Source organism: Tachyglossus aculeatus, chromosome 11, assembly GCF_015852505.1.
Source record: "Tachyglossus aculeatus isolate mTacAcu1 chromosome 11, mTacAcu1.pri, whole genome shotgun sequence".
NCBI lineage: Eukaryota > Metazoa > Chordata > Mammalia > Monotremata > Tachyglossidae > Tachyglossus > Tachyglossus aculeatus.
The window spans coordinates 46,443,457-46,465,849 of NC_052076.1; the positions used below are offsets into that span (position 1 = coordinate 46,443,457).

At 42.1% G+C, this 22,393-nt stretch overlaps 1 protein-coding gene across 4 annotated transcripts in view; it reads left to right on the plus strand.

Annotated features, from left to right (window-relative positions):
- ZC3H18 (zinc finger CCCH-type containing 18) overlaps nt 1-22,393 on the plus strand; it is a 90,088-nt gene that overhangs the window by 14,197 nt on the left and 53,498 nt on the right. For all 4 annotated transcript variants that reach the window (XM_038753701.1, XM_038753702.1, XM_038753703.1 and 1 more), the window contains exons 2-3: nt 9,715-10,313; nt 17,575-17,659. In XM_038753701.1, coding sequence (XP_038609629.1) covers nt 9,729-10,313; nt 17,575-17,659 — 670 coding nt within the window. In that variant the 5' untranslated portion in view covers nt 9,715-9,728. The remainder of the gene's footprint in view (nt 1-9,714; nt 10,314-17,574; nt 17,660-22,393) is intronic.

Genomic DNA, 22,393 nt, shown 5'->3' on the forward strand with positions numbered 1-22,393 from the left:
ATGAAGAAAGCCCTGATGGCCAGTGGTGTTCCTTCTAAGAGGACATAAGATGTAGTTTCTCACCGTCAGGGGTGTCATCTTTGAATGACTACAACTATATATCCATGTATATATGTTGCCAACTTGTACTATATGTTGCCAACTTGTACTTCCCAAGCGCCTAGTACAGTGCTCTGCACACAGTAAGCGCTCAATAAATACGATTGATGATGATGTAGTGTCTTCATAACCAGGTCATGCCCTACAGATGCACAGGGAATTGGACCTGAACTTCCAATTGGATTTGGAGAGTCAAAAGGGTAATAGCAGCAATGTTAGGCAAAATTACTGTGGAAATAAATGTACTTCCCAAGCGCTTAGTACAGTGCTCTGCACATAGTAAGCGCTCAATAAATGCGATTGATGATGATGATAAATGGGCGTCAGCTAAGAGTTTTCTACTGATGACTATTGTCCACCCCACCATCGGCTAAAATGAACCAACAGCCCCTTTTACTGATTTTTTTTTTTTTTTGTAATGCTTTGTTTGGGCGGTGAAAAAGTTTTAAGAATCTGGGGATGTCCTGTCTGGTTTGAGACACTTCTAGTCCTAGTCAGCACATCTAAAATAAATCTCATTCGTTCATTCATTGAATCGTATTTATTGAGTGCTTACCGTGTGCAGAGCACTGTACTAAGCGCTTTGGAAGTAGAAGTTGGCAACATCTAGAGCCGGTCCCTACCCAACAGTGGGCTCACAGTCTAGAAGGGAGAGACAGAGAACAAAACATATTAACTAAATAAAATAAATAGAATAAATATGTATAAATAAAGAACAGCAATGTTAGGCAAAATTACCGTGGAAATAAATGGGCGTCAGCTAAAAGTTTTCTACTGATGACTATTGTCCACCCCACCATCGGCTAAAATGAACCAACAACCCCTTTTACTGATTTTTTTTATAATGCTTTGTTTGGGTGGTGAAAAAGTTTTAAGAATCTGGGGATGTCCTGTCTGGTTTGAGACACTTCTAGTCCTAGTCAGCACATCTAAAATAAATCTCATTCATTCATTCATTGAATCGTATTTATTGAGTGCTTACTGTGTGCAGAGCACTGTACTAAGCGCTTTGGAAGTAGAAGTTGGCAACATATAGAGACGGTCCCTACCCAACAGTGGGCTCACAGTCTAGAAGGGAGAGACAGAGAACAAAACATACTAACTAAATAAAACAAACAGAATAAATATGTATAAATAAAGAACAGCAATGTTAGGCAAAATTACCGTGGAAATAAATGGGCATCAGCTAAGAGTTTTCTACTGATGACTATTGTCCACCCCACCATCGGCTAAAATGAACCAACAACCCCTTTTACTGATTTTTTTTATAATGCTTTGTTTGGGTGGTGAAAAAGTTTTAAGAATCTGGGGATGTCCTCTCTGGTTTGAGACACTTCTAGTCCTAGTCAGCACATCTAAAATAAATCTCATTCATTCATTCATTCAAGTGTATTTATTGAATGCTTACTGTGTGCAGAGCACTGTACTAAGCGCTTGGAAAGTAGAAGTTGGCAACATAGAGAGACGGTCCCTACCCAACAGTGGGCTCACAGTCTAGAAGGGAGAGACAGAGAACAAAACATATTAACTAAATAAAATAAATAGAGTAAATATGTATAAATAAAGAACAGCAATGTTAGGCAAAATTACCGTGGAAATAAATGGGCGTCAGCTAAGAGTTTTCTACTGATGACTATTGTCCACCCCACCATCGGCTAAAATGAACCAACAACCCCTTTTACTGATTTTTTTTATAATGCTTTGTTTGGGTGGTGAAAAAGTTTTAAGAATCTGGGGATGTCCTCTCTGGTTTGAGACACTTCTAGTCCTAGTCAGCACATCTAAAATAAATCTCATTCATTCATTCATTCATTCAAGCGTATTTATTGAATGCTTACTGTGTGCAGAGCACTGTACTAAGCGCTTGGAAAGTAGAAGTTGGCAACATAGAGAGACGGTCCCTACCCAACAGTGGGCTCACAGTCTAGAAGGGAGAGTCAGAGAACAAAACATATTAACTAAATAAAATAAATAGAATAAATATGTATAAATAAAGAACAGCAATGTTAGGCAAAATTACCGTGGAAATAAATGGGCGTCAGCTAAAAGTTTTCTATTGATGACTATTGTCCACCCCACCATCGGCTAAAATGAACCAACAACCCCTTTTACTGATTTTTTTTATAATGCTTTGTTTGGGTGGTGAAAAAGTTTTAGGAATCTGGGGATGTCCTCTCTGGTTTGAGACACTTCTAGTCCTGGTCAGCACATCTAAAATGAATCTCATTCATTCATTCAAGCGTATTTATTGAGTGCTTACTGTGTGCAGAGCACTGTACTAAGCGCTTGGGAAGTGCAAGTTGGCAACATATAGAGACGGTCCCTACCCAACAGTGGGCTTACAGTCTAGAAGGGAGAGACAGAGAGCAAAACATATTAACTAAATAAAGTAAATAGAATACATATGTATAAAGAGAGTAATAAATACGTACAAACATATATACATATATACAGGTGACCCCAAGTTGCACAGATTGGCCCCTGAGTTGGGCACATCCATGGCTCAGTGGAAAGAGCCCGGGCTTTGGAGTCAGGGGTCATGGGTTCAAATCCCGGCTCCACCACTTAGCTGGGTGACTTTGGGCAAGTCACTTCACTTCTCTGGGCCTCAGTGACCTCATCTGGAAAATGGGGATTATGGCTGTGAGCCCCACGGGGGACAACCCGATCACCTTGTAACCTCCCCAGCGCTTAGAACAGTGCTTGATTTTTAAATGCTAGGATTTATAAAACAAATCAGTTGGCGGTGGGCCCAGATTTTAAACTTCCCTCGTAATTACATCAGGAAGGATACTCTAGAGCAGTGTAGTTCAAGGAGTAAGTCCGCTTTCAGGCAGATACTACCAGCTGCAATTAGTAATACCATCGCTGCTCTGCAGCAGCAGCGTGAGGTCGTAAGAATTACTTCAGTCCTAGCAAATACAGAAACTGTTTTTTTGTTTATCTGGATGTTTACTCCATCAGAAAGCCGAAGCAGGGCCAGGAAATTGAAGCTGGAAAGGTATTCAGCTCTTACCCATGCCATCTAATCATTTTTTACGTGCTACACTTAACGTCGCAGGCTTTAAAATCCGGTCGACGTCCCGTCCTCCGTAGAAATGAAACCAGAGTTCTAGTGGAATTCATGTTGTTCCTGTTTTATTTGTCTTTCTCTCTTTACTTGCCTTGTTTCTTTTCCTATGCCCAGGTAGGGCAAACTGATTAGAAGTCATCGTCATTCCGCATCCAAATTTACTCATAAATGATAATCAATCTGGTTTTGCCATAATCGTGAATTTGCAGCAAAATTATAGTCATGATTTACCATGATTGGCGTGCTTTTTGCGTGTGAGATCTGGAAATAGGATACTGAAGTACGCAATAGAACTGTAAGGAGAATGAAAATGTTGGTTGTAAGATATGTTTGCAGTGTATTAGCAGATTGACAGGAGAGGACTCTGTAATGACAATCAGTTATATGATACTTTAGTTGTGACTTCAGCGAAAACTAAATTCCAAACAAATTTACTGATAATCTTTTTTAAATCTAGGATTCATTCATTTCCACATGTTTATGGAACTAAAATAAGGTTTCATCGTAGGCTCTGTTCACTGGTAAACATCTTGCAGAAGGAATTGGGTTTTCTACTTCTGTCAAGAATCCGGTAGTCTCTACTCACAGTGGGCACTCAGTAAATACTGTTAATGTTGACATAAGATTCTTCTTAAGTAAAGCACTGATTATTTCAGTGGATTATGTGGTAGCAAAAAAAATTTTATTGTGGCAAATAGCCACCCGAAGAGAGCCCTTCTATTTAATTGTACTTTCCAAGCGTTCAGTACAGTGCTCTGCACACAGTAAACGCTCAGTAAATGCGATTGAATTTAATATTATGTCATCATCATTATCTCGAGAAATTGAATACTAAATATTCAGCTGACAGTAATTGAATAACACCTGCTATCAGAGATTCTCAGGGTGGCACTAGGCATCCCTGCCCCCTCTTTGTCATCACAGGTGGTATTCCATTTTCCCCCCAAAGTCATCAAATATCTAAAGGTTGCCTCATCCCCCGCCAGTTGACTGCGAGGACAAGAGGCAGTGGGAGTCCTGAAATTCCAGATCCTGGGTTCCCGGGAAGAATGACAGGGTTTCCATTTCCGCACCAGTTTGCCTATGAAAACAATTCATTTCGCCCAGGCCTGAGAAATGAAGCTGTTCGTTCATATTATTATATTATTATTATAAACAGTATTATTATAAATACTGTCATATTTATTGAGCACTTACTATGTGCAGAGCACAATAATACCAAGATAATAATGGTATTTAAATGTTTACTATGTGCTAGGCACTGTATTAAGCGCCGGGGTGGATACAAGCAAATCGGGCTGGACAACATTCCCTGTCCCACGTGGGGCTCACAGTCTCAATCCCCGTTTTACAGGTCAGGTAACTGAGGCACAGAGAAGTGAAGTGACTTGCTCAAGGTCACACCGACAAGCCAGGATTAGAACCTAGGTCCTTCCGACTCCCAGACTCGTATTCCATCCGCCACGCCAGGCTGCTTCTAAGGGCTTGGGACACATAAGTAGACACGTTCCCTGTTGGTTTTGTGTGGAGTTTAAGGAGGAATATGGGTAGCGAGTGGGAGAGACGAGAAAGGGCGTGTATGGTACTAGAGCTGAGATTGTTCTCACCTCATTTATTTTATTTTGTTAGTATGTTTGGTTTTGTCTCCCCCTTTTAGACTGTGAGCCCACTGTTGGGTAGGGACTGTCTCTATATGTTGCCAATCTGTACTTTCCAAGCGCTTAGTACAGTGCTCTGCACACAGTAAGCGCTCAATAAATACGATTGATGATGATGATGATGACTAGGTGTCTCTGAACTTCCCCACCACCCTTGGAGATTTGGGCAAAAATGTGGGCCTACTTTTAAGCCCCTAAGGATGGATTTTAAAAATAAGTTCTCTTTGCTCACCTGTCAGCTGGGTACTCGTTCCTCTATTCCAGCTGACTGTTTATTTTTAATGCTGTAGCAAATTGTGAATACATAGTCTTAACAGAAAACCTAAAGGGATTGCTTGAATGGCAAATGACGAAGTACTTGTACTTCCCAACCGCTTAGTACAGTGCTCTGCACACAGTAAGCGCTCAATAAATATGATTGATTGATTGAAGATTGTCATCAGTAGGAAGTTCTGGAAGGTTCACCACAATGTGGAATACTACCGCCTTAGACTTACATGTTCCAAGTTAGGATAAGTTCTAGAACCCTTGGAAAAAGCAATACAAAGTCTTTACATGCTCTAGTCTGTAGTTTGAAACATCACCAAAGTGTTGGTCAGTCTTTCTTAACCTAACATCTCTAAGCTGAACACACATTAAATGAGGAGTTGTAATTCGATTATAAATTCATCAGCCATCAGATGAGCAACTTCATAATCCTAAAATTTTTGCTGGTGATGGAGAAACCGTTAGCTACTACTTCTAAGCTGAACACGCATTAAATGAGGAGTTATAATTCGATTTTAAATTCATCAGCCATCAGATGGGCAACTTCATAATCCTAAAATTTTTGCTGGTGATGGAGAAACCGTTAACTACTACTTCATCTGTGTCAGCATCATTCGGTGAAGCATTGGATAGTTGTAGTTCAGCGAGATCCTTGTTGGACTGGGATTTTTGGGGGGTTTTTTTAATGGCATTTAAGTGTTTACTATGTGGCAAGCACCCTTCAGAGCGCTGGCTTAGATACGAGCTAATCAGGTTGGGCACAGTCTAAGTAAGAGGGAGTAGGATTTAACTGCCATTTTTACAAGTGAGGTAACTGAGGCCCAAAGAAGTTAAGCAACTTGCCCAAGGTCCCTCAGAAGACAAGTGGTAGAGGCAGGGTTAGAACCTAATCCTCCCAGATATGTAGTCTATCCACTCGGCCACACTACTTTTCCTCTGAATGAGATGCAGTTAATTCAGTAGCTACCCCGTCAATTTCTAAATGAAGTTGCCTCCCAAATTTAGCAACTCCTTTGGTTCTCTTCCCCCGTGTCTCTTCTGTGTGCCTTGAAAATCTTGACGATTCCAGTCCCACGGCACAGTGCCACATGGCAGTTAGCTTCATCCCGCTTCCCCCGAGATCTGGTCATTGTTAACTGCTTCATCTCAAACCAGGCTGGAGGGAGGGAAGGAAGGGATTTGCTTACCTGTAGCTCTTGGCTGGAACTTCAAGACAGTCGGGCCCTTGTGTGGTAAGACATTATTGACTCTGTCCCTAGGTGGTCCATACACCTAGGTAAATTAAAAAAATAAATCACGGATTGGCCGTAACCTGGGACACAGCTGTAGCGGGGCTCTACATTTTCGAGTCCAGCATCTCTTTTTAAAAAACTCAATCAGTTGAAGTCTGCTCTGTACTGTAATTGTATTGTAGATCCCATTTAGTGTCTCACAGGCTGCTGAGATCCCTTGTTTTAGTGTGGGAAGAATTCCCAACCTCTTGTTGCTTCCATACACAAATTTTATTCTGCAAGTTATGTGGGAGAGCAGCGTTGCCTAGTGGAAAGAGCACGGCCCCCCGGGGGTCAGAAATCCCGGGTTCTAATCCCGGATCTCCTGCTGGCCTTTGAAATTTGTGTATGGAAGCCATCTCCATCCCCCTCTCCATCCCCCCCATCTTACCTCCTTCCCTTCCCCACAGCACCTGTATATATGTATATATGTTTGTACATATTTATTACTCTATTTATTTTACTTGTACATATCTATTCTGTTTATTTTATTAGTATGTTTGGTTTTGTTCTCCGTCTCCCCCTTTTAGACTGTGAGCCCACTGTTGAGTAGGGACTGTCTCTATATGTTGCCAACTTGTACTTCCCAAGCGCTTAGTCCAGTGCTCTGCACACAGTAAGCGCTCAATAAATACGATTGATTGATTGATTGATCAAGAGGTTGGGAATTCTTCCCACTCCAAAATGAGGGATCTCAGCAGCTGTGTAATAGTGTAAATAGTTAAAAAAAATAAATCAGTGCTTTTTAGAATTGTTTCTGGCAACCTTGAATTCTGTTCAGCAGTAAGCATATTGCTTATTATGTATTCTTTTTTCCTCCAAATTTTCCACTATTTGTGAATATGCTCATTGAGAGTTTGTATCATAGTGTAGTCGGGGTTACATGAATTGTTTGCTCCAGCACTGTGATGAGTGTGAGAGGGAAAGGAATACTCTTGATCTGAGTAAGAGAATAATGTCGAAATTAGGTAATATAGGGTGGTTTTGCAGTAGTTGAAGGGGGCATGTTTTAAGCAGACGACCTTGAATTAAGGCCTCTCTTTATGAGAGTTAGGATAGTAGCCGAGCCTATCGGGCCAGTCATTAAATTTAGCACATCCCCGGGAAAGTACACTTCTTTTTTTCTAATTCCTATTGATTTTTAGATGGTGTTAACATAGCGCCCGTAAATGGTCTCTGCTGGCACCTGTTGCAGTGAAGTGCAAATATATATCTGGCTCTAGAGTTCCAGAAGACATTTCTTGAGCTATTCCAAGGGGTTGAGCGGTATTCTAGAGTTACTCCATCCCAGATCCCGTAGGGCAGATTCAGTGTTCTGGAGCTATTCCAGTCCCACAACACGTTGCCAGAAGCGTTAGCTTCGTCCTACTTATTATTTCATAAAGCGCATTCGTATTAACTCATCCCCTGAAGTGAGAATTTTATTGATTTTTTTTTTTGCTTTGTTGACAAAATATAAATCCCGATAAATTGACTAGATATCTGTTAAATTAATAGGACCGAGTTTTGTAACGATGGCATTTAAGAAAAACCCACTTCTGGAGAGCAGCGGATTCTTTTCCTGGGGAAGCTTTGTATTCATTCATTCAGTCATATTTATTGAGCGCTTACTGTGTGCAGAGCACTGTACTAAGCGCTTGGGAAGTACAAGCTGGCAACATATAGAAATGGTCCCTACCCAACAGTGGGCTCACGGTCTAGAAGGGGGAGACAGACAACAAAACAAAACATATTAACAAAATAAAATAGAGTAAATATGTACAAATGAAATAGAGTAATAATTCTGAACAAACATATATTAAGGTGATGTGGGGAGGGGAAGGAGGTAGGGCGGGGGGGATGGGGAGGAGGAGAGGAAAAAGGGGGCTTAGTCTGGGAAGGTGTCCATCATGCTGCCCCCTCCCAAGCACTTGCCCCAGCACTCCGCACAGGGTAAGCGCTCAATAAATACGATGGATCGATTGGCCCGCGGTGAGGGGGGTAGGCCCGTTTCAGATGTACCTTTGATTTATGGGCCTGATGAATAATCTTCATTGCGTCGTATTTGTATGTTATGAGAATAACATAAATTCTCAAATGTCTTCGTAATTTCAAAATGTCCCATTTGTGTACACTTCTTGTTTGGGTCAAGATCAGCTGGCTATAAGAGTTGTAGAAACACTAAGCCCAGGTTTCTCACTTGCGGGTAGATGGAGAGAGGCAAACTGGAGATCTGGAAGGAGTTGATGGAAGAAGCTTGCTTTGACTTGACTGTGGATGTCCCCGTGGGCACCCCCCCCCCCCAAAAAAAAAAATGGGTTTGATTTAAGGTGACAGGAAAGGGCCACCAAGGCATTGGGGGGGTCCCACTGCCACAGTACAGCAGGTTCCCCTCTTGTTGCATCTGCCCCGTGCAGTGAAGCGCCACTGCCCCTCCCCTCAAGTTCACTGGTACAGAAGCAATTGGTACATTCATTCATTCAGTCGTATTTATTGAGTGCTTACTGTGTGCAGAGCACTGTGCTAAGCGCTTAGGAAGTACAAGTTCATTCATTGTCATATTTATTGAGCGCTTACTGTGTGCAGAGCACTGTACTAAGCGCTTGGGAAGTCCAAGTTGGCAACATCTAGAGACGGTCCCTACCCAACAGCGGGCTCACAGTCTAGAAGGGGGAGGCAGACAACAAAACATATAAACCAAATAGAATAAATATGTACAAATAAATAAATAGAGTAATAAATACGTGCAGACATATATACAGGTGCTGTGGGGAGGGGAAGGAGGTAAGGCGGAGGGGATGGGGAGGGGGAGAGGAAGGAGGGGGCTCAGTCTGGGAAGGCCTCCTGGAGGAGGTGAGCTCTCAGTAGGGCTTTGAAGGGAGGAAGAGAGCTAGCTTGGCGGATGTGCGGAGGGAGGGCATTCCGGGCCAGCGGGATGACGTGGGCCGGGGGTCGATGGTGGGACAGGCGAGAATGAGGCCCAGTGAGGAGATTAGCGGCAGAGGAGCGGGGGGTGGCAACGTATAGTGGAAGCACCATGGCATAGTGGATAGAGCTTGCACAGATCTGGGAATCAGAAGGTCTTGGGTTCTAGTCCTGGCTCTACCACTTGTCTACTGTGTGACCTTGGGCAAATCACTTCACTTCTGTGCCTCAGTTACCTCATCTGTAAAATGGAGGTGGAGACTGTGAGTCCCTCGTAGGACAGGGACTGTGTCCAACCTGATTTGCTTATATCTACCCCACCGCTTAGTGCTGTGCCTGGCACATAGTAAGCGCTTAACAAATACCATCAAAATTATTATTATACCTCTATCTGTATTCCAGAGAGTAAATATATGTATATGTATCTGTGTTTGTATTGTAGACCAGCAGGTACTGATGGATGTGCCTGAAAGCCCTGAACGAGATCCCCGATCTCCTGAGGAGGAACAGCAGGAGCTCTCGGACGATGACATTCTGAAAGAGAGTGGGTCGGATCGGGAACTGGATGGAGAGGGCGGGAGGGGCACAGATTTGGAGGAAGATGAGGAAGACGCGGCCAGGGCGCTAAGTCAAGGCGAAGAGGAAAATCACTCAGACGAGGAGGACCATTTAAGTGAAACCAAGTCTCAGGACTCTGACAATAACGAACAGAGCAGGTTGAAGAGCTCCCCGTGTCACGAGGAGGAGGAGGAAGAAGAGAGGACAAACGACCTTCGAGACGAGGCCTCCTCGGTCACAAGGGAGCTGGATGAGCATGAACTGGATTATGATGAGGAGGTTCCCGAGGAGCCAGCTGCTGGAGTTCAGGAGGATGAAGCCGAGAAAGCTGGTGGAGAAGACGAGGAGGAGAAAGGCGAAGGCGCTCCTGAAGAAGAGGAGAAATCCAGTTGTAAAAACGAGGAGCCAAAGGAGCACCAGGAATCTCTAAAGGAGAGAAAAAAAGAGGAAGACGATGGAGAAATAGATGATGGGGAGATTGATGTAAGTAACTGATAGCTTTGCAACAAAGTACAGGTCTATCAGCCCAGCCGGCAACATTTCCAACAGAGTTTTTTAGCATCCCTTAGCTGAAGAAGTATCCAAACAGTCTGATTTTCCTTCTGGTCCTCGGTCCATCTTTCTTCCTCTGGCTAATTGGCTTGGTTGAGAGGGTAAACTCTTCCTTGCTTTTCCTCCACTGGACTTGTGACAAGTTTAAGTGGATGCTGGAGACAAGCAGAAATGTGGAATTTCAGGTTTTGTTATCTCTCGGCAGAACTGAATACCCTTGACTGGAAGACACCCACCCCCCACCCCTTCAACCAGGACCACATTTAAACCATTGTCAGTCTATAATTCTCCCACCCAGGGTATTCTTCCTATCTTCAGTCAGCAAGATTTATTTAGTGTGCACTGTACTGAATACTGAAGGGAGACACAAAGGAAGAACTAGAATGTCTCATCATTTGTGGTATCTTTGTTAAGCCCATACCAATCCCAAGCACTGTAGGAAGAACTTGGTAGATACAATACAGTTAGATCAGAAAGAGTCCCTGACCCACATGGGTGTTTTCTTTAGTTCCACATAATTAGTTCTCGGTTGGGCATTCTTTGGTTGTGTCCCGTGGCGATAATTACTTGCCATTTCCAACAATTTACAAGAGTCCAAATCCTATGATTGGTGGGGTTATTACTGTAGAAGACATAGCTTAAAATCTAATAGAAGTAAAATAGTGAAAAGTGATGGAAACATAAAAATATGCATAACCTAATTAGACAAGTGACTAGGAATATCCAAAGGGTGAAGACTAGGGGGAATTTTTCTAGTGATTAAAGTGACGAGTGACGTGAGCTTGGTTTAGCAAGATTACATTTTCAAGGTGAATTGTGAGCTTGATTTTGAAGGATGGGAAGAACAAGCATTATTGTGAAGGTCTGACCATGCTAGAAAGAGATGAAGGGTTGCTTTCTAGGTCCTTGGCTCTAGAGAGAAATTTCACCATTTTTCTTTGTCTTTATTATTAGTAATGTGCCTTGCTTGAAGAGGAATCAAAGTAATTTTAAGATTATTGTTCTTGTGTAGGTACAGGTGTAAAGAAAAAATGCTATGGCAAATACTCTAGTGTGCATCATGTAATGCTGAAATGTAAGTGGGGGTGACTTTTATGAAATTATGGCTTTTTTGCCTTTTTTTTTAAGATATTCTAGAATATCAAAGAGTACTTGACCCATTCATTGTGTAGTGAGCAGTGTGGTATATATGGTAAATAAGCTGTGCTCCGCAAAAGTGGGGGTGGGACTGGGCGAGTGAAGTAGCTTTCTTTCATTTATTCATTCAGTTGTATTAGCGTGCTTATTGCGTGCAGAGCACTGCCCTAAGCGCTTGGGAGAGTACAATACAGACACATTCCCTGCCCACAACAAGCTTAGAATCTAGAGGAGGGAAGATAGACATTACCATAAATAAATTATAGTTATGTACATAAGCGTTGTGGGGCTGGGACAGGGGAAGAACAAAGGGAGCAAGTTAGGGTGTTTAGTCAGGGAAGGCCTCTTGGAGGAGGGGTGCTCTCAATAAGACTTTGAATGGAGGGAGTAATTGTTGGATTTGAGGAGGGAGGGCATTCCAGGCGAGAGGCAGAGCGTGAGCCAGGGGTTGGCGCGAGATTGAGGCACAGTGAGAAGGTTAGCATTAGAGGAGAAAATTGTGTGGGCTGGCTTGTAGGAGAATAGCCAGGTGAGATCGGGAGGGCCAAAGTGGTTGTGAGCTTTAAAGCCAGTGGTGAGGAGTTTTTGTTTGATGTGGAAGTGGATGGACAACCCCTGGAGTTTTTTGAGGGGCGTCGGGGTGACATGTCCTGAATGTTTTTGTAGAAAAGTGATCCGGGAAGCAGAGTGAAGTGTGGACTGGGGAGAGGCAGGAGGATGGGAGGTCAGCTAGGAGGCTGATGAAGTAATCCAGGCGGGATAGGATGAGTGATTGTATTAACGTGGTAGCAATTTAGTTGAAGAGGAAAGGGTGGATTTTAGCGATGTTGTGAAGGTGGGACCGATCGGATTTAGCGATGGATTGAGTATGTGCGTTGAATGAGAGAAAGGAGTCAAAGATAATGCCAAGGTTATATCCTTTGTGAGACAGGAAGGTTGGTGGGGCCGTCTACAGTGATGGGAAAGTTACGGGGTTTGGGTGGGAAGGTGAGTTCTGTTTTGGACATGTTAAGCTTGAGGTGACGGGAGGACATCCAAGAAGGAGTAGACGGAGCGGCAGCTAGCTGCCCAGAGAGGCCTGGAAAGTGTTGCATCTTGGGTTGACTTGAGAAAACCAGAGTTTCACACTGATGGTTTGATTCCTTCAGAAGGGACCATGCAGATAGGTATCTGCAGCCCTTTCCCCATCCCCAGAGAGCAGAGGAAGTGAAGGCAACTTGTTCGAAGGGTTTGGGCAGGAATGGGTAGTGGTGGGATACTGGACAGTAACTGGGAACTGTAGTGGGATCCAAGAAGCTCTTTTTTTCTATTTTTTAAGGTAAGGGAAGATGTGGGCGTGTTTGAAACCAGAGGGGAAGGATTCATCTGACGTTAAGCAGTTGAAGACGGCAGTGAGAAAGAGAAGAGTGGGTACAAGTGTTTCTAGGAGAGAAATATACAGGTGCAGCATGGCCTAGTGGCTAGAGCATAGGCTTGGGTGACAGAGGATATGGGTTCTGATCCCGGCTCCGACATTTCTGCTGAGTGTCCATGATCAAGTCACTTCACTTTTCTGGGCCTCAGTTACTTCACCTGTAAAATGAGAGTTAAGACTGTGAGCCCCATGTGGGACATGGGCTGTGTCCAATCTGATTAGCTTGAATATCCCCCTGTGCTTAACAAATACCATAAAAAATGGTGCAGGAGGTAGAGTTTTAAAAATGGCGGGCGAGGGAGGGATCTTGAGAGAGAGTTAAGGGGTTGAGTAGGAGCATTTGGGAAGTTTCTGCCTCATAGTTTTAATTTTTGCCGGTAGAGTAGTTGGCAAGGTCATCAGGTGTGAGAGGAGAGAGGTTGGGGCACCAGGGGTTTCAGGAGGAAGCTGACTGATTGAATAACTGAAATGCCCAGAGTCAGCTTTGTGGCATAAGCGCTAAAATGGAGGGAGTTGATGAAATCCAGGTTTGGGGATTGGTGGTTCAAGGTGAGCAGAAAGGAAAGTGAACAGGAGAGGTGGTAAGCGGGAAGGGTGATGATGAGGATGTGGATTTGTGCCTCTAAGTGGGTAGGGGGTCCAAATGCGGCATAAATAGGATTTGCGGAGTGAGGGGGCAGTCTAAAGATGGGTGGTCTCTGTGTGTGGTCGGGGGATAGTTTTGAGGGGAGAGAAAGTGTGGGAGAGAAGTCTCACAGCAACATCATCTTCAAACTGAAAGACAAATCTACCTGTTAGCCGTTTTGCTAGGAGGTTAGTTCTGTGTTAACGTGACATTTTTGGGTTACCTGTGCATGACAACCACGGGACTCATTAGCAGCAACCCTTTCGGTTCCCAGAGTGGCACGGTGTTCATTGGTCCTCTTGAGCATCCCTTTTTTAGCCACTTAAAAGGAGCGGGGCTCATTCTCGGCCTAGGGATCCTATCCTGTTTTGGCCTGTGAAATTCACAGTTGAGACTTAGGCCAGGAGGGGTTAAATTTCCATTGCATGCTAGGTGGGTGGCAGTTGGGGAATTTATTATTGAGATAGTGGCATCGAGCCCTGCATGTGGTAGGCGTTCAATAAATACTTCTGGGGGGGGTAATGTGTAATCACTCCCACCAAAGAATCTAACCTGAATCCTACCTATCTGACCCAGATGGTGGGTTTGGGGTTTGTCATCCAGTGTGCTACAGTAATAAAACTTGGAGAAATCATTCTGCTGTTAATGAGATCAGGATAATATAAAATTAGTTGCTGTTATAACCGAAGTTCAATTTACACGTTGTTTCTTAGCTCGACTATTACCATTAAATGAAACAGTATTTTAGCTTCTCATAGGTAAATTGCGAGTGGAAGCCTGAGAGAGAAGTTAGCTAGTTATTTTCAAAATAATTTCAGATCCCAAAGTTTGAGTCTACAATAAAATAGGCCTTTCTCTGATTCTTGTGAAGGCATTGTTTTCTTCATGACAACAACCTGGGATGTGAATTACTTCAGAAAACCTGCCTGAGTTAGTTTCTTTTCTCAAAAACTCCACAGATTGGCTTGGATCGATCTGTGGGCCAAGCAGGGCTTTTTCTAACAGCCTTTCAGAGTAATAATCATTCTACTTCTCCCCTCTCCCCCTTTAGATTTTTTGCAAAATGGCAGGTGAATTGATCCTTTTTGTGGATAACTGAAATCCCCAAATTTATTTCAGCTACTCTCACTTCGTTTTCTTTTCCCATTCTGCTTGCTTTGGTTTTACCTGAGCTGCTAACAAGTAGAAAGGCGACTCAAAATTACTTTTATAAGACTTGGTGTGAGACTCCATAATTTTTGTATTAGAATATATACTTCAGTGAGTACAGTCTTGACGATATGTCCTTTTACGTAATGCCAACCCCTTGCTTAGCAGCAGTGATAGAGAAAGGGATAGAATGGCAGGCGAAAAGAGGAGGAAAAGAAATAAAAGGCCCTGATCATTCCACTTTGAATTGCTGGGAACCTACCAGAGACCTCTAATAGCACTTTTTGGTAGGAACTATTTACATATATTTTGACTATAGTTTTGAGCAAAAGGTTCTGGTTTTGACTGTGCAACCTGCTTAGTTAGGTCCTTTTTCTATCTTTATTTAAATTGAATGTATTATAAGCCTTATTGTAATAATAATAATAATAATGGCATTTATTAAGCACTTACTATGTGCAAAGCACCATTCTAAGCGATGAGCACTGTTCTAAGTAGTATTAGGCTGTGACCTTAATCAGTTACGCTTTGAAAGAATAGAGAAATTAGAATTGCCAAGTCAACCCATTAGTAATTTTTATTGAGCACTTACTCTGTGCAGAGAATTGTGTTAAACGCTTGAGAGAGCATAATGGAATTAATAGACAAGATCCCTGCCTTGAAAGATCCACACTAAAATAAGTAATAGGCAAGGGGAAGCAACAAGAGTTTATGCAAGTGCTGTTTTGGGTGGAAGGGGGGAGGTGAGGGAAGGTTTAGGGAGCAAGGACTCAAGCGATCGGTGATTCGGGAGCGGGGAGCTATGGTGGGGAGATGAGAGGGAAATCAGGGAGGGCCTTCAGGAGGTGTGATTTTAATAGGACTTTGAAGATGGGGAGAGCGTGGTCTGCCAGTATTAACAATAATAATGGTATTTGTTAAGCCCTTACTATGTGTCAAGCACTGTTCTAAGCACTGGGGTCAATTCAAGCTGATCAGGTTGGACACAGTCCCTGTCGCATATGGGGCTCCCAGTCTTTATCCCCATTTTGTAAATGAGGCACAGAGAAGTCAAGTGACTAGCCCGAGGTCAAACAGCAGAAAAGTGGCGGAGCCGGAATGAGAACCTAGGTCCTCCCGACTCCCAGGCCTGTGTGATTCCAAGCCCCACACGGGACAGGGACTGTGTCCAACCTGATAAATGTGTGTCTACCCCAGGGCTTAGAACAGTGCTTGACACATAGTATGTGTTTAACCAATTCTGTAAAAAACAACAACCAGTGAGCGAGTTTCAAGCTGGAGGAAGGATGTGAGCAACAGGTCACGGAACAAGGCATAAGAGGTTGACTTTAGTGGACGGAAGAGTGTGGGTTAGGATTTGGGAGATGAAGGTGGGTAAAGAGTGGGGAGAGAGCTGATTGCCTTAAAATCAGTATTCAGGAGTTTCTGCGCTATGGAGAGGGGTGACCAACTTTTGGAGGTTTTTGAAGAGAGGGGAGACACGTGCAGGACAGTGTTGTAGAAAATGTTCCGGACAGCAGAATGAAGTATGGCCCGGAGAGGCGAGAGGCCGGAGACAGGGAGCTCAACAAGGAGGCTGATGGCAGTAGACAGGATATAACAAGTGCTTGTACTGGCAGGAGGCAGTTTGGATGGAGAGGACTTTGAGTTAAAGAGATATTCTTACCTGAAATTAAGCTGATTGTAAAGCGGAAGAGAAGATGAAAGTGACATATGAAAGTTGCTCTTTAGTCCGACTTCTTCTTTGCAACGTATGACTTTTTTTGTGACCTGGGGCATAATACGAGACACCTAATTTCTGGCAACTGTTGTCCAAGATCCAAGATTTGAACTGCTAAACCCGCTTATTTTTCTGGACGGCAGACTTTTCCGAAGAGGTTTCTTTTGAACGAGCAGAGGACCTGCTTTTAATTTCATCTTTTATAATTTCATAACCGGTTGGCTTGTGTTGTATGTTTCCTTCTAAAAGAAATGGATAAAGAATTCTCACACACGATTCATCCACACCCGCTTACTTCCTTCATGAGGATCACTGATGTAGAGCAGGTGCAGCAAGATTTTGATGTAAACGATCCTGTTAAGAAAACTTTTTTTTTTTCTTTGAGGGATAATGAAACCAAGAGCAGAGTAGGGAGCCTGAAGAAAGGCCTTACACACTGTGAACTTGAAGTTTCCTGTGAAGATCAAACTAGTTTTAATAAATTATCAGGAAAGATTGTTCCCAGTATCCTGTATCTTGCCATTGTTATTTGGTAAGGATACTCTCCAAACTGATTTGCCCTATCAATCTTTCAGAACAGTACAAAACTTTTATCAGCTCACAAATGTCTTTTCCGGGCCCTTTTTCCCCCAGCTGGTAAAAATAATTGCTCTATGCTATTTCCTAGCATAAATCATTACTGGGTGAGAAAGTGCAGATGGTGGCTATTCTCAAAGGGCAGCCCAGCCTTTCAACCGAAGTACTAAAAGTTTTCCAGCCCACATTTTCTTTTTACCAGCCTTCTCCCCTCCTTGAGTGAATGAAATTTATATTTCTTTTATCTTATCTGACCTAAATTCTTACTTGGCCCGGAAGAGTAGGCAGATTGGCCATTTATAAATCAGTGTCTTTTTCTAAAGCTTTGAATCCCTTTTTGTGTGTGTCATTTTCAAGTCATCATACTTCAGCGGTGAAATGTCAAATCCCTCCAACTCCCAAAGTGTTTAAATTAGTTGTAGTGCCACATACTTCTTCCTTATCCGGGGTTATTAATGGAAAGTTAATGCACATTCAGTCAGTCTTTAAGCTTTTTTTAAAAACTTTTTTTTTGTGCGCATGATTGTGAAAGTCAGGGGGCTTTCTTTAATCGTATTTTGCACTCTTTCAGGATGACGATCTGGAGGAGGGAGAAGTGAAGGATCCCAGTGATAGGAAGGTGAGGCCACGGCCCACCTGCAGATTCTTCATGAAAGGTAATGATTTATGATTTATCAACACTCATTTTGTACATATTAGTGTGTATAGAGGCGAGTCTGTGTGTACTAAGTAGATAAGAACCAATGGAGGTTTATCCTCCCTCCTCCTCACCCCCCAAAATACCTGGAGTAACAAATCTGAGTTTAAAAAAATTATCTTCATAATAACTTCCACTACACTTCATCACTATGGTTGAACTGCTTCAGTCCATACAATATAGTACACTGTTTACCTTTTCGGGTCATTTACATGCTGTCACATTGAAATATAATCATTTCTCTTAGGGACTGTGAGGTAGTACAGTTACTAAACAAATGTACATTGTGGCAAAACTGTTCCCTAATTTGGCCACTCACTGTGTTCTCGCCAAAACATGGAGTCAAAAGAACACGTTGTGGCCCAGTTGACTTACAGGTGTCTGGGGGATGGACCTTTTAAGACAGGCCCTGGAATTGTTTTAAAAATAGTAGTAACAACAGTAATTATCTTGGTTTGGTGAAAAGTAGTTCTAAAGCAAACTTTGGAAAGTTCAATCCTGATCTATTTTTATAAAATCAAATAATCATGGCACTAGTTTTAGTAATCCATCAAAAGCATGGAGGAAATGGGGGTGTTGTCAGAATAAAGTATTCATTTTGCTGCCTGAAAAAATGTTCTTGCAGTGAGTTGAGATTAGATAGAGTAAATAATAGGTGGTAGTTTAAAGAGCCCTTATTTTTAAATTCAGCTGAATTATGTGGTTAAAAGTAGAATCCATTAATACAGAAAAATGTGCAGGCCAAACATATTAGGAAGTTCAAGAATGATTTAATAAATTCATGAATGAAGCCCATGATGGGAAAAATCCCAGTGGGAAAATGTGGTTTTATGGGGAAAAGTGGGAATTATGTGGTTGAAAGTAGAATCCATTAATACAGAAAAATGTGCAGGCCAAACATATTAGGAAGTTCAAGAATGATTTAATAAATTCATGAATGAAGCCCATGATGGGGAAAAAGCCCAGTGGGAAAAATTACGGATCAGAAATGGTTTATTCCTAAGCATTAGAATGAATATTTTCTCTGCTTCCAACTGAGGAATTTATTATGAAAAATCAAATTGTTTGAAGTTTGAATTCAAATTGTAGTTATATGAACTAATATCCTTAACCCTCCAAATGAACAGACCTTTTTTTAGGTGTAAAAATTGTGGCCAAAATGTGCCTTACCCCTAATTTCACAGCAAATTTATTGCTGTCATCTTGTGTTAGACAGCCAGGCCGTAATCAAAGCATCGTGCTTTTAAAAACCTTCTAAACGAGGCCTGCTTTAAAACCTGACAGATGAATGGCAAGGGAGGAAAGGAGGGGGAAAAAAAACAAACCTACATGTCCCAAAGTGTGTAGAGGCTGATTTGCTCGTGATTTTCACGTGGTTGACTTTATCAATCAATCAATCAATCGTATTTATTGAGCGCTTACTGTGTGCAGAGCACTGTACTAAGCGCTTGGGAAGTACAAGTTGGCGACATATAGAGACAGTCTCTACCCAACAGTGGGTTCACAGTCTAGAAGGGGGAGACGGAGAACGAAACAAAACGTATTAACAAAATAAAAACTTTATATCCCTACTTAACTAATTTTAGGGTAGAGAGGGGCTAAAATATCCTGATTTGGGATTATTTTAGCTATTAAACCTTTTCCCACCCCTTCCCCTCAGCAAAAGCCTTGGGTACAAGAGCATCCGCGTTCACAGAGTGGCTTTTGGAATTAGTCAAGCTTTGCGTTCTCCGCCTTAGTCCTCAGCGATTTTTAAATCTCATTTTGTAACCTTCAGTCTTGGTTTCTTTTGGTGGTCTCTCCGATTTGAGGTATTGATTGAATCTCGACTTTGGTCACTATTCTGTTTGGGCAGCTGGTTCAGCCGTGATTACCGGAGTCCTTGCGGATTGAGCAAGCTAGCCTCCCTGCCCACTCTTTCCTCTATCATATGCTGCATATAGAGCACCCATTTTCATATTATTTCATATTATTTATGAATATTATTATTCATAATATTTCATATTAGTCCTTCTTTGGAATATATCAGCCAAGTGTGTACCCCTGAGTAAAAACTCAACATAAAAGTAAATTTAAGTAATTTGTCTTGAGGGTGAGTTGTTGTAGAATCTATTGAAAAACACTAGAATTTTCCCTCTAGTAGAAAGGAAGAAACCCTGTTTGTGGAAACTGTATTTCTTCTTGTTCTAAATTGTCTTTTTGCTTGCTTCGAACATGCACATTGGTCATGCAAAGGCAACCGAGAAATTACCGTTTGCATTCTTTAGCCTCGAAGTACACAAAACCTGTGGATGCGTGCTGAAAATCTCACTGAATCGGAAAGTAGTCTTTTCTGTTAGAGCAAACTTTGTGAACCTCAGGGGAAATTATTAGTAATACCCCCAGTTTTCCTGTGACGTGGAGAAGATGGCCCCGTCTCACAAAGCGCCTTACTTGGGAAAAACTCACATTCAGCCTTGTCTGATGCGAAGTGTGCCTGCACACTTGTGTACTTGCACAAACCGTTTCTAACAACCCGGCATCGCACTATATCCAGATGGGCTCACCTTGGCAGAAGAACTGTACGTCGTTCCCTAACAATGTCCCAGTCAAAACACATTGTGAAAACTTGTACTGTGACAGAGTTGTGCAGATGTCGCTAGTTGTGCAGTGTGGTAGCTTGTGTCTTTATATTCAAGTCTGTGAAAGTTCTTCTAGCGTTTACTAAGTTTTTTTTTTTCTTCTAAGACTAAAAATTGAATTTGTCACAGGCCCTGCCACACTAGACACAATAACTCTGCAACACATTCATGAATGTAATTTTTTTAAATCAATAAACTTCAATAAGAGGGTACCCTGATCCAGAAGAGGAAAGGATTGGCACTGGTCTATCCGATAACATTGACTGAAACGTTTTAGTGTTTAAACTGCATATTTTAAAAACGTAGAAATTAGCAGTTGCATAAAATTATTTTATATACCTTACCTTGCAGTAGAAAATACTGCAATTACAGCTCTAACGAATAGCATGTAAGCACAGTTACCGCTTCTAACCAGTTTGGGGAAAGACCCTAGTCTTCATATTTTGTTTTTTCCCCATGTTGGCTATATTTCCTAAATTAAATTTCTCCTCATAGAGAGGGCATCATCTAAGAAATTGTGTTTCTTATAGTTTATAGATGTGAAAACAAAGTGCCTACATGTGAACCAGATGCAAGAGCAGATTTCTGTTTAACACTTATTTTGGGAGTAGAGGTCTGTTTCGTTAAGCTCTTAATATTCACCCCACCTTCAGCCCCACAGCACTTTTATACATATCCTTATTGTCTCCCATTTCCCATATCAGTAGTTTATTTTAATGTCTGCCTCCCCCTATAGACTGTAAGCTTCTTGTGGGCAAGAATTATGTCTTACCAACTCTGTTGTATTGTCGCAAGCACTTAGTACAGTGCTTTGCACACAGGAAGCACTCATTGATTGTTCGAGTCTCTGTTCAGACTAGTAAACCATAGTGAGAAATTGTCAAGCGTTGCACTCCAAACTAGCTTTATTTGAAAAAAGTAAGTTTTCGTCTTTTTCTCTAGGATGGGTCAACACAGGTTATGTTAATGACAGTATCAATTATGAGCAAGTGGATAAAATTGTTTCCAACCTCAGTACCACATCTCACATTTATCATCCTTTTTATTAAACAAAAACTGATGGTCCTGGATTGGAGCTCAGGATTTACTCCATGTGAATGCAGATATCTTCTTTTAGATCTCAACCAGATCCGTTCTCCTGTGGCACACCTAGCCATGGGTTTTCTCACCAAGCAACATGAATAATGCAAGAAATTAATTATGTTTGTCAAAATACAGACATACATTCTAGACTGTAAGGTTGTTATTTGCCGGGAATGTGTCTGCTAATTCTTTTGTACTCTCCTAAGCACTTAGTTCAGTGCTCTGCACATAGTATTATTATAATCAAGTGCTGTCGAGTCGTTTCTGATTCGTAGGGACTATGGATGTATTTTTTTGTAGAGCATCCCGTCTTCTGCCATAACCTGTAACTGTGCTGTCGGTTCTTCCATTATGTTGTTATGGTTTTTATTCATTCATTCAGTCGTATTTATTGAGCGCTTACTGTGTGCAGAGCACTGTACTAAGCGCTTGGGAAGTACAAGTTGGCAACATATAGAGATGGTCCCTACCCATCCAGCTGCTGATCTGCCTCTTCCACGTTTTCCCTGGACTATTCCTAGCGTTAATGTCTTCTCCAGAGAATTAGTCCTTCTCATGATATGTCCAAAATACACTGATCTAAGATGAGTCATCTGGTCTTCCAAAGACCTCATTGGCTTAATTTGCTCCAAAACCCATTTATTTGTTAGGGCTCAATGAATGCCATCGATGTATACCGCATGACACAACCATTCCCAGTGCAGCCACATTTTCAAGGATCATAACCAGGTGCCTCATGAATCAGTCAATCATATTTATTGAGGTCTTTCTGTGAGCAGAGCACTATATGACATGCTTGAGAGAGTACACTATAACAGAGTCAGTAGACAAATTCCCTGCCCACAATGAGCTCACAGTATAGAGGGAGAGATGGAGATTAATGTAAATAAATCATGGTTATGTACATAAAGTGCTGTGGGTCTGAGGGAGAGGTGAATAAAAGAAGCAAATCAGGGTGTCGCAGAAGGGAGTGGGAAAGAGGAAATGAG